The sequence below is a fragment of the Vanacampus margaritifer genome, chromosome 8 (genome assembly GCF_051991255.1).
Source record: "Vanacampus margaritifer isolate UIUO_Vmar chromosome 8, RoL_Vmar_1.0, whole genome shotgun sequence".
In the NCBI taxonomy this organism is placed as follows: domain Eukaryota; kingdom Metazoa; phylum Chordata; class Actinopteri; order Syngnathiformes; family Syngnathidae; genus Vanacampus; species Vanacampus margaritifer.
The window spans coordinates 4,186,977-4,201,202 of NC_135439.1; the positions used below are offsets into that span (position 1 = coordinate 4,186,977).

General features: G+C 42.0%; 2 protein-coding genes across 10 annotated transcripts; one reads left to right on the forward strand and one right to left on the reverse strand.

The window, feature by feature from the left end:
- Window positions 1-547: 547 nt before the first annotated feature.
- slc5a8l (solute carrier family 5 member 8, like) lies at window positions 548-8,081 on the reverse strand. The gene is made up of 15 exons (XM_077572330.1): window positions 7,634-8,081; window positions 6,905-6,970; window positions 6,683-6,734; window positions 5,104-5,171; window positions 4,811-4,965; window positions 4,445-4,585; window positions 4,245-4,374; window positions 4,082-4,170; window positions 3,378-3,490; window positions 1,871-1,938; window positions 1,714-1,800; window positions 1,429-1,622; window positions 908-1,017; window positions 748-833; window positions 548-664 (listed from the first exon to the last, which is right to left on the reverse strand). The coding sequence occupies exons 1-15, from the start codon at window positions 7,985-7,987 to the stop codon at window positions 551-553; spliced, it is 1,827 nt and encodes a 608-aa protein (XP_077428456.1). The 5' UTR covers window positions 7,988-8,081; the 3' UTR covers window positions 548-550.
- Window positions 548-14,184, forward strand: tshba (thyroid stimulating hormone subunit beta a). 9 transcript variants are annotated; one of them, XM_077572321.1, is made up of 8 exons: window positions 548-677; window positions 884-974; window positions 1,402-1,637; window positions 1,704-3,524; window positions 4,076-4,158; window positions 7,641-7,999; window positions 10,399-10,590; window positions 11,854-14,184. In XM_077572321.1, exons 7-8 carry the CDS (start codon window positions 10,429-10,431, stop codon window positions 12,124-12,126), a joined length of 435 nt encoding a protein of 144 aa, XP_077428447.1. In that variant the 5' UTR covers window positions 548-677; window positions 884-974; window positions 1,402-1,637; window positions 1,704-3,524; window positions 4,076-4,158; window positions 7,641-7,999; window positions 10,399-10,428; the 3' UTR covers window positions 12,127-14,184. The 9 variants fall into 9 exon arrangements, with proteins under 9 accessions (XP_077428447.1, XP_077428446.1, XP_077428449.1 ...); XM_077572320.1 differs by having other exon boundaries at window positions 1,704-3,045; window positions 3,398-4,158; XM_077572323.1 differs by having other exon boundaries at window positions 1,704-3,045.
- The last annotated feature ends 42 nt before the right edge of the window (window positions 14,185-14,226 follow it).

Here is a 14,226-nt window from a genome sequence, read left to right on the forward strand (position 1 = left end):
TAGACCACAAGTTGATGTGATTTATGGATATCAAATGATAAATTACCAGTAGTACTGCATTTTGCATTATGTAACTTCACAGTATTAGGCACCACTGAAGCACTTTCTGGAATACAGGTACACTGTACAGTCGACCACCGCATACTCATGATTCAGCACCCGTGGATTTGCAAAAGAAAAAAAGAATCTCCAATATCCATTTATTTTTCTTAGTTTTCCATTTGCCATGTTTTTCCTGGAAAATTTACAGATTTTTATCTATAAATACGTGTTTGATCAATTCAAAAGAATTGTATTCTCCCAACCAATATATTTAAATGAGCGTCAATTATACGTGAATTTGCGATTAGTGGGCTGGCTCTGTCCCTATCCCACTGCGAATAGCGGGGGTCGACTACATTTTAAGCATACACATTATTGGGCAGTATCATTCTTTTACAAAACTAGCCTTTGAATTAAGTGATGTATATACAGTAATAGTAATGCAAAACTAAGCTGCAGCATTTACCTTAAATACAAGTCAGAGGTACAATATCTAAATGTATTATTATTACAGTTTGGTCGCTTCAAGAAAATCGTCACTTGTTGGGTCACAGTGTACAAATCCTGGCTTGTTGGCTGCTGTGTGGAAGTCTGACGCACCCTTTTCTGTTTTCCCTGAAGCCTGTTGTGAAAAGGTAATAGAGGTAGAGAACCTTGACATGAAATTTTTGTTTCAAGAATTGTAATCATAAAACAAAGCTGTACCTGTGATTTACTGCTACCACTGAAACACAGCAAGTCGCTTTTCTTCACAAATAATTGGGAGTTGAGCTTGCCTTGCTTGCAGCCACCTATAAACAATTGTCTTCTTGTGTTACACGGTTTCATGCATATGCCACAGTGGAGGTCAACGGGTGGTCCTCACCTGTGATCATGCTCACCAAGAGGCCGATCACGATGGTTGTCAGTGTACCGAGCAAGGAGATGTAGAGGTAGGACAGAGAGTACCAAAAGTCTGCCAAAGGGGGCCTAACACTGATACGCACACAATCATATATTATCATATGGAGTATTGTGTGTAGTGGAGTATAATTTAAAAAATTGACTTTTCTGTCATGTTTGAAAAAAATCTGACTGATTTACAACAAAACATTCATTGTCATTTAAATGGAGGAAAATTATTTGAAATGTTTAAATTAGTGTGGTCACAGAACTATTATACTCCTATCTGAAGGCCCCTGTCTGTGACATTTTTGTCTCGAAATATGTTATTAGATTTATTTATTTTTTCATGTTATATTTGCATCTTACAGAAAGCCAGGATGGATAACCATTTCCCCTGAGTTTTGTGTCTGTCAGATGTTGTCAAAGGGTAAGATTTATAGTAAGTTAACTTCTCTCTTTGTGCTTGTTTGACAGGAATGTCAGTTATTTTGTGTGACTTACTCGGGTTGCTGAGTGGGGGTGACTGGAGTGGTCCAGGGAGCTGCTGTGGTCCCGTTATACTGGAGTGTGCTGTTGCAACCTGCAGTACTGACGGGCAGAGGGTTTGTCTTCGCTGCCGTCGGCGGGTAGACCTGACCTCCGATCCCCACCCACAGTGTCAACCCCAGGCTGGCGAGCATTCCTGTGAGGCCTCCCTGCAAAGTCAACAAGTAAGTGTTGAAATGCTCCCTGCTTGTGCTAGCAGGTGTGTGTCAGTGTGTGTGTGTGTGTTTTAGTTCTACTCACGATTGAGTTGGCTGTGCGGAAAAGCATGCCTAATAGGTACAGCCCCAGAAGTGGCCCGCACAGCATGCCAAATATGGAGAGAGCTGCCTGTGGACACATCACTATCATGACACTGCGCTGCAGAGCATAGACTGTCAAATGTGAGAGTCGGGTATACCTGCAGAACGCTTCCCAACTGTGAAGCAACTCCAGCCATCCCAATGCACACAGCACCAAAGAACACACCTAATGAGAAAACAACAGATTTTAGGTAAAAGAGAGCTAATTTGCAAGGTCGCTGACATTCTTTTGTCAAAATTCTCACAGTATAAAGAATGACATAACACCTAGCATCCACTTGTGACACTGTAGTTTGAGTCAGGCCTTTTTGTGGGCAGCTCTGTCTTCTGCAAATACCCAGTATGGTTTTTGGTTACCTACGACAACCAACTGGTGGCTAAGATAGGGTGAGGGTCTTCCCAATGTTGTCTACTTGTTAGGTATAGCAACTTTTTCAATGACAGGGACTTTTTTTTCCCCCTCCAGAGCAGATGTTGATTCTGAAAATCAGCCCCGCTGTTTCATAACAGTGGAACAGAATTACAGAAGAGCTTGCAATTTTCAAGTCAATTTTCCATAATACATATGTCCTCTTTAAGTGGTGCCTTCTGATTTGCCTGTATATAATCTCGAGGAGTACACCACACGCTGCACAAGCAGTAAAAAACACTCATGGCAACATTTTCCTCAGATGTCTGGGGTCTTAAATTTAGGAAATTGTTTAAAATGATAAAATTGGCTATGTTTGTACTGTACCCTGTACTATATGTTTCAGAAGATGTCAGGTCTGCATTTACAAAGACTTAACAGTACACATTGAAAGAGATTTACTCATGATGACGATAGATGTGATTATCTAACCCTGCAGTTAACATACTTCCTATATAGTACTAATACATAGGTATCGTAACATGCATTTTTCTTGACAGCTTTGAGAAAGTACTGGCATGTTACCACCTGTATGTTTGCTTAAGGATTTATGGCAGCTGAATGCCAGAGATTAGATAGCATTTGAAATGTTCACTGTCAGTAAAAACAGCCAACATCTGGCCTGTGCAATTTTGGCAAGGCGCGACATTCAGAGTTGAATGTCCATTCATCCAAACCGCTAATGCAACGCAGTTTTTCAGGGAGCTCAAGCCTATTCCAGCTGATTTCAGGTCAAAGGCGGACTGTACCCTGGACTGGTCGCCAATCAGGCACAAGGCACATGTAGTAACGAAGAATCATTCACACTCCCGTGCACACAATCACTGAGTGGAACTGAACCTACACTGCATGCACCGAAATCAGGTGTGTGTCCGCTTACACAATCAGAGTTTAGATTTTAATGCAGGTCAAGTATGTCTTTTAAAGGCGTGTTTAGTTTTTCAGGTTGATAGCATCAATCAGTTGTCAATCTTCTGAGGTTTGTGAGTTTAAAAAAAACACGTTATATAATTTCAAATATGTAACCATTAGATTGCAGTAGTTTGACTTGTTGCTTTTTCACCATACTTAACTATACAATACAAGATTTTAATCGGTTGGTAAAGCTATTCTCATCAGAATTTGAATGTATTCATACAGAAATAAAAACAGTTTTTCTTTCTGGGTAACCATTGAGCCTTTTTATCGACACTTACTGAGGCCCATGCTAATCCAGGTGGTCTGCTTCACGGAGAGGTTTTTGCAATGGGGACGAAGGAAGTCTTCCACGGTGACAGCAACAAGGGCATTGATGCTGGAAGACACTGTGCTGAAAAACATACCCTCATCATGTAGCATGTACAGTATGTGATCGTTTGAGTATTCAATGCAGGCCAATACATCCTTTGATATTCCTTCTCTGGAAGTACACTCCCTAAATGAATCACAGCTAATATCATCCGTGCCTTTCTTACGCAATATGGGGGCTCGTTCGGGATCCGAGGTGGATACGGGGCTTTTGTAGTGCACTAATTTGGTGCGTGTTCCCCACCCCCTATGCAACTCCCTAGTGAATAAAGATAATTTAGTTACAGTACCAAATAGTATGAAATGCGATTTTTCCCATCCTCCACTAACCAGGAAGATGCCTGCTAACTAACTAACTGATAGATAAACAAAACCAAAAGCAAAGCTATAAAAAAAATGTGTTATACTTATTAATGGTTAATCCCAGGTGGAGGTCTTTTGGCCTTTTACACAGTACTATATAAAAACAATATAGTGTGTTAACCTACATTGATGAATTGATTTGAATAAATTAGAGGTGTTGCATATCTAAGTGGCCCTCGCATCCTTCCATTTTAGAATAAAAGGTTTACACACTCCTGCTCGAAATGCATTTCTCTTTCCTTAGCCTCACCTCAGAGTGCCACTGTATGCAGCAGCCACAAACAAACCAGGGATCCCGGGGTAGACAGCCAAGATGTCCATGACCAGGTAGGGAAGCAACTGTTTGTTGTACAGACACAGTTATTCAATGCATAGGATGCTGTCTAGTGATCGGTTTGTGAAATGATGTCTACCTGGTCGGTGGAACCAACATCGCCATTGGTGAACGGGTCACAGTTCTTGTAAATGGAGAACATGGTGAGACCAGACAACATAGCCAGCGTGAGAGTCACGCACAAGCCCACCATGTTCACATATAAAGATCTGGTTGGAGAGAGAGTAGCGGTCAGGGCATGAAGGCTCTTCAATGTTAGTATGGTGTCGGAATGCTCACATCTTGGCATGGCGCAGTGTTTTGCAGGAGATATAGCGCTGCACCTGGGATTGGTTTATAGCGAAGACTGACAACCATGTCACACAACCACCTATAGTGATGCTCCAGAAAGTATGTCGCTTCAGGGGATCGGGATCAAAGCTTAGTCAAGTTCAAAACAAAAGACAGCTTACAGGTGGAAATTATTTAAATTATACAGGGGATCTTCGGTTTACAAGTTCTAAATCACTTATATATAAATAAACAATTAAAAGCCTCACAATGCTGTATGTTGAGATAAAGTCAACCGAGCACCCCCTGTATTTTCTGATTCTTAAACAAATAGCACCTCTTTCCAATATTGATATTATACCCGCCCGTCCTTACTCATATGTCTCAAGTCTGCCTCCTTGATCGGCGTCTTCCCAAATCTTGTCCAAGCCTCCCTGAAGCACGGCCCCTCTCGCTATTACGGCCACAAACCCGGCCAGCATGACCACCATCTGTAGCACGTCGGTCCAAATGACAGCTTTCAGGCCACCCTGAAGACGACATCAACGCGGATGATAGAGTTCAGCCAGTTTGAGCAGACAAGCAAAATGAAGCTCAGAGACATTAGGGTGACAGAAAAAAAAACATGTCACAGTAAACACAGAAACACGTGAGGGTGCTTTACCAACCAATGTGCAGTAGATGATGCAAACTGCCCCTGTAGCCACCAGCACTCCCCACAGATCCATTCCAGTGACTAAATAATCAGAAAAGCACAGTTAAGTGGGTGTCAACTCTTTTCATTAGCAAGTAAGTGTATTATTAGTGACAGCTCTTTAAAGTGTACTGGATCATTAGAATCCGTTCATTTCAAAGAATAGTTCAAAAGACTTGTTCACCAAATGATTCGTTTCGCCACCCCAAATGGAAGTTAAGAAAAAAGGGGGTGAGAAAGAAAATTTTGAACACGTATAGACACGAGTGAGTGGATTTGCCACTGGCAAACTTTACATCACCCGCAAGTAAAGGTCTCCTTGCAGTTCCGTATAAATGTCCTTTTGCGTACTTCAATGTTCTGCATATCTATTTCGGTTTCTGCAATGTCAAATACTGTGTGTGCCTTTATCTTTACTACATTATGGGGCCCATACTCACGTTTTTTTCCCCAGTTTAACTACCATTGTGGGAACCGACTTGTCCTTATGGAGACATGTTGGTGGGCCCCACATGTTCAGACCTCTTTTTGAGGGTCAAAACTTGGTTTTAGAGCATTGGTTTGATTTGGGTTTTGATTCGGGTTAGGGTTAGGCAATCAGTTGTGATGGTTAAGGTTAAATAAGGGGCTAGTATTGCATGATGTCCCCACTGAGATACAAAGACGTGTGTGTGTGTGTGTGTGTGTGTGTGTGTGTGTGTGTGTGTGTGTGCGTGTGTGCGTGTGTGCGTGTGTGCGTGCGTGCGTGCGTGCGTGCGTGCGTGATTGGCCAGGAATTAAGTCAGTTGTATTTACTCCCATAACACACCTTCCCACCTGTGCCAATTTACAAAAATAGCAAAAGAAAGGAAACTCCACCCATGTACGCAGTTGGACTGCACTTTGCACTTAACTTGCGCTGGGCATGAAAATTGATCCCAAAATTTGAATATGCTAGTAATGCTGTTTTTATTTTATTTTTTGTACAAATAAAGGTTTGCACAACCAGATGCCTGCCCATCATCTGCAGTTGAGCTGAGTAAATAAGCTGCTAAGCCACTAATACTAAGCCTTTATTTACATAAATACAGTACAGTTGGGTGCGTGTCGTTGAATCACTAAGACAATATTTAGTTATCACTTGTTAATTAGTCCAGTTGCTTTGCTCGTGTGTTTAGGTGTGGTCTGCATCAGGGTTTTTTTTTTTTTTGTGGGACGTTTTCCTCTACATTATTGTCTCTCAGTTAGGTCAACGGAAGCGTATAGTACTGTATTTGTTTGCTCTATCTGCTTCTCTGTATCGTCACCTTCCTTTCTGCTAACCTCCCTGCTTGCTGTTCTACAGACACCTCCCACACAAACGCTATATCAGTGCTTTTACACCATTAGGGTCGCCTACCATCTGGATTACGAATTTTTCAGCAGTAAATACCTGCTTTTGTTTTGTCAAGACCTTTCTTTAGGTTTGCTGTGTTGAGATAGACCAAGTGGCAAAATAGACCCTTTAACAATGTATGAATTTATAAAACAACAGCTCAGATTAAATGTCACTCATTAGAGACTTAGTGGCTTACTTTGATTCAGCGCAAGAGCCGGAGCATAGATGACCAAACCGGTGTACAGGATCTGTTAAGAGAGGCCGCCATTAGTTAATTGGATTGGAAACAACGCAAGCTTGCCATTCATATTCATGGAACATGGAAAGATGTTTTATTTTCCATAAAACCAGCAGGGAAAACAAAGACAGGTGTTGTTTGTCATGAGCAAGAGCACATAACTTGTGTTGCGTTACTAACCGTCTGCACGACGTACATGAAAGTCCCAAACATGCGAATGAGTCGGTTGAAGCGCATCTCCAGGTACTAGAATTGAAAGGGAATCATGCAAGTTAAAATCCCAGATGATAATCCTTATTTTTGACTTTCTGTTACATGTTTACTTGAACCACTACATTTGAATCCTCTGGGCTCTCTTCTGACCATTTGTGTCCACTCCACTTCCTTTTTTGAACCAACCAATTAGACAATCATGGTTCACTTTTTCAGTCGACAGAAAGTGGCAAAATGAGAGAGGTGGCCAAAACATCTTTAAAAATGTTAAAAATGACAAACAAACTCCAAGTTAGTAAAATCAAACAAGGCCTGTGGATTAAATACAGTTGTACTCATAAATTTACGTACCCTAGAGCCATGTAAATTTATGAGCACAGATAGAAAAAGGCTTAATGCCCATATAATCCAAAATACTGTGGTAATTGTTTTGAATTTAAAGAAGTTGAAGTGGACATGAGTAGAGATGTGCATGTAAATGTTGGTGATTCATAGCATACTAGCATAGCTTCTGTTCATGTAAAGTTGTGCTCATAAGTTTACATACGACAGGGGTATGTAAACTTATGTGCACAACTGTAAGAATATTAAATAATTCGCAACAGCTTTGTTGTATTTTGTGACCTCTTAGTAAAATTGCTGTTATTTTCCATTCATAAGTTACATTAGAACTTTACTTGTTTGTCTTCCTCTTACTTCGTAGGCGCTGGTGATCCCCAGCCGGTAGAAGAGAGGCACAAAGATTTCAGCACTGATGATCGACATGAGGATGTAGCTGATGCCAAATAGCCAGAACGACGTTCCGTACAAGTACGCCTCGGCTGGCGTGCCAATAACGGTGACGCCGGACATGAAGCTGGCCGTGAGCGACATGGCGACGGGTACTGCCGTCATCTGCCGCCCGCCCAGGAAGAACTCAACGCTGCTGTTCTCCTTGCGTCCTCGGAAGGCCTGGAAGAGGCCGAGGGCAGCGGAGCCCACAATCGTACCCGCAAACACAACATAGTCCCACACGGAGAAGGTGGCCACTGGACCGCCCGTGCCGACCATGGTTGAGCTCAGGTACGCTTGATGAAGCTGGATTACCTCAAAATGAACCACTTGTGCAGAAAATGAGATCACAAAAAGTAGCAGTGAGAGAAAAAGTCCTTTCCGAGGTCATCGAAAACAAATACAGACACATACAGTGGACTGGAGTCACCAGCACTGATTCACACGGGCACTCCTCTGCCGCGCAATGTGCAAAAGCCTACCTGACAACCATAAAGATTATTTCACTTTGTTAATAATCTGTCAAGGACAGCCTGGGGCTTTGGTCAGCCATCATCTCGTGCGTTTGTATAAAAAAAAAAAGAAAGTTGTCCTCGTGGTGTATCAGCTGTTGTTTTGATGTCAAACAAAGGATACAACCTCAGTGAAACATTTTCCATCATTAAACAGCTCCAGATTGCTTATTACTTATTCCTTATCTAAGAAGGCAGGTGGATCTTCAAAATGATCTCATCAGAGTCACGTTTTAGTGACTCTGCTTTGGTCCATTATTTTGTCCATTGCTGTTGCTTGTTTTGTTCTGTTGCTTTGTTCAGTCTGTTTTTGGTTTTCAGGGTTGGGCATGGCCTGGTGTCCTTCATGCCTGTTAGTATTTAAGATCTGGTTCCTCAGTCACTCTTCACCAGAACGTCTAGTTCAGTGGTTCTTAACCTGGGTTTGATCGAACCCCAGAGGTTCGGTGAGTCTCAAGGGTTCAGTGGAGGTCAAGACATACACCCAACATTTTCAAACATAGGTACAATGATGGGTCTCTGAAAATGTTTTTGTTTCATTCTGCACTATTTGACTAGAGCGAGTCATTTTGATCATCTGTATTCCGTTCTCATATTGATATTGAACATTTTGCACCTGTCTCTGAAATTGCTGTCCACACTGTCATTGTGAGCTAATTGCCCCTTCAAAAAAAATCAGTCACAGAACATCCAGCATTTAGTAATTCTTCAGTAGAGGCTGAAACAGTGGATAGTTGCAGAATAAGTCATTACACTTGTTGATAATTTTCATCATATTATATGTGCGTATTTAGATGGTGTCCGCTACCCATCTGAACCTGTCCGCTCTGTCATAGTAAAATGTGAATTGATACTGTACCTTTCAAGAATTCCAAATATGTTTGTTAAACAGTATACAGTCACCTCGCCAACTAACTGAATAATGAACTAAAGGTCCACCATGTGCTCATTAAATGCTATTTGCCAAAAATGTCCACCCTGTCAGCAAGCTTACATATTTTGTGGTTTGTATGTATATTGCCTGCTTGCAGTGAATTTATTTAAAAAATAACAATAATAATAACACAGAAGCTTGTCAAATATGCCTTTCTAACAACATAACAGCTCCTTAATACAATGAGTATGAAGTTAAATAGAAAATGTCTGATTTAGGGACTCTCAAAGGCTCCTTAGGGTTCTATTATGACTCTTCTGTGTTTTTAATTGATGCCACCTGGATGATAAAGGGCTGTTTGCAAGCATAATTGCAAACACCATGACTCAATTATCCTCAACAATGATTCAGCAAAAGATTAGATAAGGACGTCACACTATCTTTAAGTTTATAGAGTACAGGAAGATTTTCAGGTTTATAACACTTTTTGTTGTTTTTTATGCTCTTGAGACACATTTAAGGGTGTGACAACTTTGTGGACCATTCACAGTACTCTTTTACTGACTGCACTGTGGCCAGAAAAAAAAAGATAGTGTGAAGACACCATTTCCTGGTTAATGATTACACAAATGAGAGACAGATTAGAGTATCTTAAAACACAGTGAAACTCTGTTTAATATTTGAGAGGCTCATAAGAAATACCCATTCCTTCCAGCAAAAACGAGTAGAGGGCTTCTAGTGCACTGTTTCACAACCTTTATTGAGCTGGCGCACTTATATTTTTATATTGGAAAAATGTCATGGCACCATCAAACAAAAATATCGTAAGAAGTCAGCTGAACACAAACATGGTGGACAGTGCACAAAGATTTAACACAACTTCTGACATCAAATGAAAGAGCGTTGTTACCACTATACATCACTGCACTGGCGCAAATATACATTATATGTAGAAAATAAATTATAATTATCTGGCAAACTAAGTGAAATTGATGATCTCTCATGGCAAAGCTGTGGTCAAATCACACATAGAAACTGAAGATTATTTTTGACTGGATACTAAGGTAAAATAAGTAATTCATGTTGTCAGCGTAATGGACTTATTAGTGGTTCCATTCGATCACAGATCGGCGATAAGAGGGTAGACAAGACAACGGATAAATACATTATGTATGGTGCACTGAATATATAAGTGCCCTAAGGACTTTGTCGCGGCATCGCCAGGCTTCTCTCAAGGTGATGCAGAAGAGAGCGCGTGATAACATTGTAAAATGACATACTCTAATAGTCTTTTCCTTTGCTAGGTGCCCCGTGACTCGAACCCCCGGCTGAAGATGAACGCCGCCGTGGTTACCTGCTGCCTCCTCTTGCTGCTCTGTCGTACGGCAGCGCCAATGTGCACAGCCACCGATTACACCTTGTTTGTGGAGAAGCCCGAGTGTGACTTCTGCGTGGCCATCAACACCACCATCTGCGTGGGATTTTGCTTCTCCAGGGTTCGTACAATGTAGATCTTGCATTCAGTAGAGTATTCATCACCAATGTTAACAAATGTACCAAAGGAAAAAATAATGGATTTCAACTCGATCCAGATCTGCACCCAAATAAAACTTGTTGCTTGTCCAATCCCACTAGCACTCAACTAAAGCAGGGTACACACATAAGATTTAACATCTTAAACACATTTTAAATGTGAGAGAATATGACATTTTTTACGTTGTTACTGCTCTTAAGTAAGTGGTCATATTCTCCTGTGTGCTTAAGTGAGAAAGGACACACAGCTACCTGTTTTTCTGGTTGCGCGGATTCATCCATCCACTTACTGAAAGTCTGTCGTTTACGCTCTTTGGGTGGACCAACCCTTAATTTTTGAATACGTTCCACATATTTCATCTATGTAAGACAATGCTTTTACTATTGCATTAGGCTGCACACATCCATTGTGGGAGAATAGGACCGAGAGCCAATGGTGAAACGAAGGCGACCACACATACAGTATATTAACTCATTCAAACCCCAAAACGTGGTAAAAACGTTTATTACAAAAAAAAAATTTCCATGTGTGTTATGTTTTTTTTATGTAAGAGAAGGCTTTGATGCAGCTTCTGACATGAAGAGGTGCCTTAAAGCAATAATAATTATTGAATAAAACGGCCAGCAGCGTATAATAGATCAGCCAGGGCCATGTTGCAACAAGCTCAGGAATGTGAGTATTGATGAAACTTAGCTTTATTCTAATGTTGTTTCAAAACGGTAACAGATACAAATGTTTTTGTCCTGATGAAAGAAGATACTCTAATCTTTCTTTTGGTAGGTTCCGTATTTTATAACAATAGAACACATTATTCTGTGGTCAAAATCCAGTGAAACGGATGGGAGCGAAGGGCGCTGCTTCAGTGAAAATTGCTGGGAGTGAATGAGTTAATAAAAAGTGTGCAAGGCTTACACATAAATTGGAAAATATGGCAGCGGTGCACTCAATCAAGATGACCAACACCACACACATTGATGGCTGTCTTAGTACCAAGACTGCCCTGTGAGTGGCAGCGGGGTGCCACAGGGTACCCAAGCTGACAGAAAACAAAATAAAGAGTAGTAAGCTGTGTTGGTACTCTGCTCATGAGTAAAATTGAATGCAATTGTATTATGCAACCAACACTAGTTGTTCCAAATCTTACCCAACGGGCATCATATTCATTTGGAAATGTTTCCATATCGTTTTGCATACCAACACTGTGCTGCTTGTGTACGGTGAGCAGGACACCAACATCAGGGACGTATTCGGCTCGCGCTTCCTGATCCAGACAGGCTGCACCTACGACAGGGTGGAGTACCGCACGGCCCAGCTTCCCGGATGCCACGGAGCAGCCAGCGCCACCTTCGTCTACCCGGTGGCCCTCAGCTGCCACTGCGGAGCCTGCCGTACTGACACCGACGAGTGTGCCCACAGGGCGGTCGGGGGCGGCGCTACATGCACCAAACCCGTCCGGCATATGTACCCATACTCTGATGACTACATGCTCGCCTTCTGAATCCACTGGATGTTTTGTCACCATCTTGTTTGTCCGCGTCAGTGAAGGCATGTGAGCCTCATGTGTCTGAGTCACCGACCTCATTCATCCCTCATGTGTACAAATGTGCTTGTTTGACACCCAGGCTGATTGTGTGCACTTGATTAAAGCCTCTAAATAGCCTCCCAACTAATCCGTGCTTGACTTAAGCACGTCCGGTTTGGCTTTCTGTTTACTAAACACACGGCCGGGTGAACTTTCCACAATAGTCACCTGGGAGACTATTTGATGTGACTGCGAGGTATGTGCGCACAAGAGCCCCTGTCAAAAATATTCTGGAATATAAAATGGATGCTACTTTGTCCGCCAACTCATGCCTACACATTACTAAATCTTTGAGCTGAGAAATGTAATCAGTTGCAGGAGTGTCATAACTTTTCCCTCTGAGGGCCAAATACAGAAAAATTGAAGAATGCAAAGAGCCACTTTTTAAAAAAATAAAAAATGTTTTTATCAAGAACACCAAAGTCAGTCAATCAAGCAATTACATATTAGGACTTTTTGAAAAACTGCTACCTGAACATTTTATAAGGCAAATAGTTTAGGAATGTACAAGATTTTGGGGTGGTCGAGACTCTGTAAGCCACCAGAAAATATCCGCCCCTGCACTGAAAAGCAGTCGAATCCCATCTCTACATTCAGAACAAAAACAGCAACAATCTGTCATAAATTGACCATTTTTAAAGCTGTTACTTGGGATTCATTCATGTGATCGTTTCACAATTTGGACCTTGACACAGAGTAGACCAATCCATCGATTTTCTTAACCACTAATTACTCACAAGGATTGTGGGGGTGCTGGAGGCTATCCCAGCTGGCTTCGGACAGTAGGCGGGGCACATCCGGAACTGGTTGCCAGGCAACAGCAACCATCCAGTCACAATCACACCTCGGGACAATTTTAGAGCTCTCAATTAACCTTCCATGCATGTTTTTGGAATGTGGGAGGAAACCACGCAGGCACGGGCAGAACATGCCAACTCCCCCCAGGAAGGCCACATCCATCTCCATCCACATCCTCAGCTCTGGGAGGCACTCCAAACTGGTTGCGCCACACCCAAGCACTGGTCCACGCACTGGCCCTCAAATCGGATACGCCTACTTCAAAAAACAACAAAAATGCTTGCAATATCGCAACTTATTATATATCTGGGTCAACATTATCAACACTGTGCTAATACTTCTGCATTCCTTTTCATTGGACTGTGCGCACAGTGGTATGACGCATTGCCAAGAAAATGTCAAGGTGCCTCCCTTTCGAGTACTGCCAGTCGTTGGTGGTTTGAGCCAAGGTGTTATTCGCTTCTAGGGGGGGGAAATGGCTGCTAGATGTGATAGAGTCATGACATTTTTGGCAGTGTAGGCCATAGAGTTAGCTGGGGGGCTAACGTGTGTAGCTCCAACACCTCACCCGCTTTTGGGAAGACAGCTGGAGTGTATTAATAGCACGGTCGCTCAAACAGTGGGAGAATGCATGATGCGCGTCGTCATGTGAAACGATGACATTGCTCCCGTCATCATGTGATGTCCGCCTCGTTGTCTTTATAATCCCTGCTGTTCCCGGAATACCTTTGACAAAGGCTTATATGTTCTTGATTTAAAGTTGATGACACAGAGGGGAAGGATGTCATAGGGAAAGGGTAAAACCTTTCCCTACATTACAGTACCTTAATCACGGTAGCTTTTGGGAGGCCTGCGGGATCCAAATGACCTCCAATGAGGTTTTGTAAAGCAATGTGGGATGGAGTCTTTGTGGAATCCGCTGCCATCATCAGCCTATGCATGTGGGCCTGATATGTGATGCACATACCATTCGTCTATTTGAAAAAACAACAACATGCACTTTGGTCAGTATTGTGCTTAAATAACAGAAAGCATCAGTTCAATTGTACTGCCATGCGATGGACCCGCGGGGCACAGACATCGTATTTCTCAAGTGAGATTCTATATACACTTTGAAGTACTTTACTAATGTAGACTACTATTCTACTCTGTGCCAATCGGGTGTGTCAGATCAAATAAACCACTTCCAATGCAAACAAAATGAGCGCTTTCTTCCTT

Excerpts from the sequence above, each read along its gene's own strand:
- slc5a8l (XM_077572330.1), bottom strand. The coding sequence starts at position 7,987 with ATGGTCGGCACGGGCGGTCCAGTGGCCACCTTCTCCGTGTGGGACTAT. Across the intron at positions 6,735-6,904 it reads TCATGTACGTCGTGCAGACG|ATCCTGTACACCGGTTTGGT; the intron begins GTTAGTAACGCA and ends CTCTCTTAACAG. Across the intron at positions 4,375-4,444 it reads ACACTGCGCCATGCCAAGAT|ATCTTTATATGTGAACATGG; the intron begins GTGAGCATTCCG and ends CTCTCCAACCAG.
- tshba (XM_077572319.1), top strand. The coding sequence starts at position 10,429 with ATGAACGCCGCCGTGGTTACCTGCTGCCTCCTCTTGCTGCTCTGTCGT. Across the intron at positions 10,591-11,853 it reads TGGGATTTTGCTTCTCCAGG|GACACCAACATCAGGGACGT; the intron begins GTTCGTACAATG and ends TACGGTGAGCAG.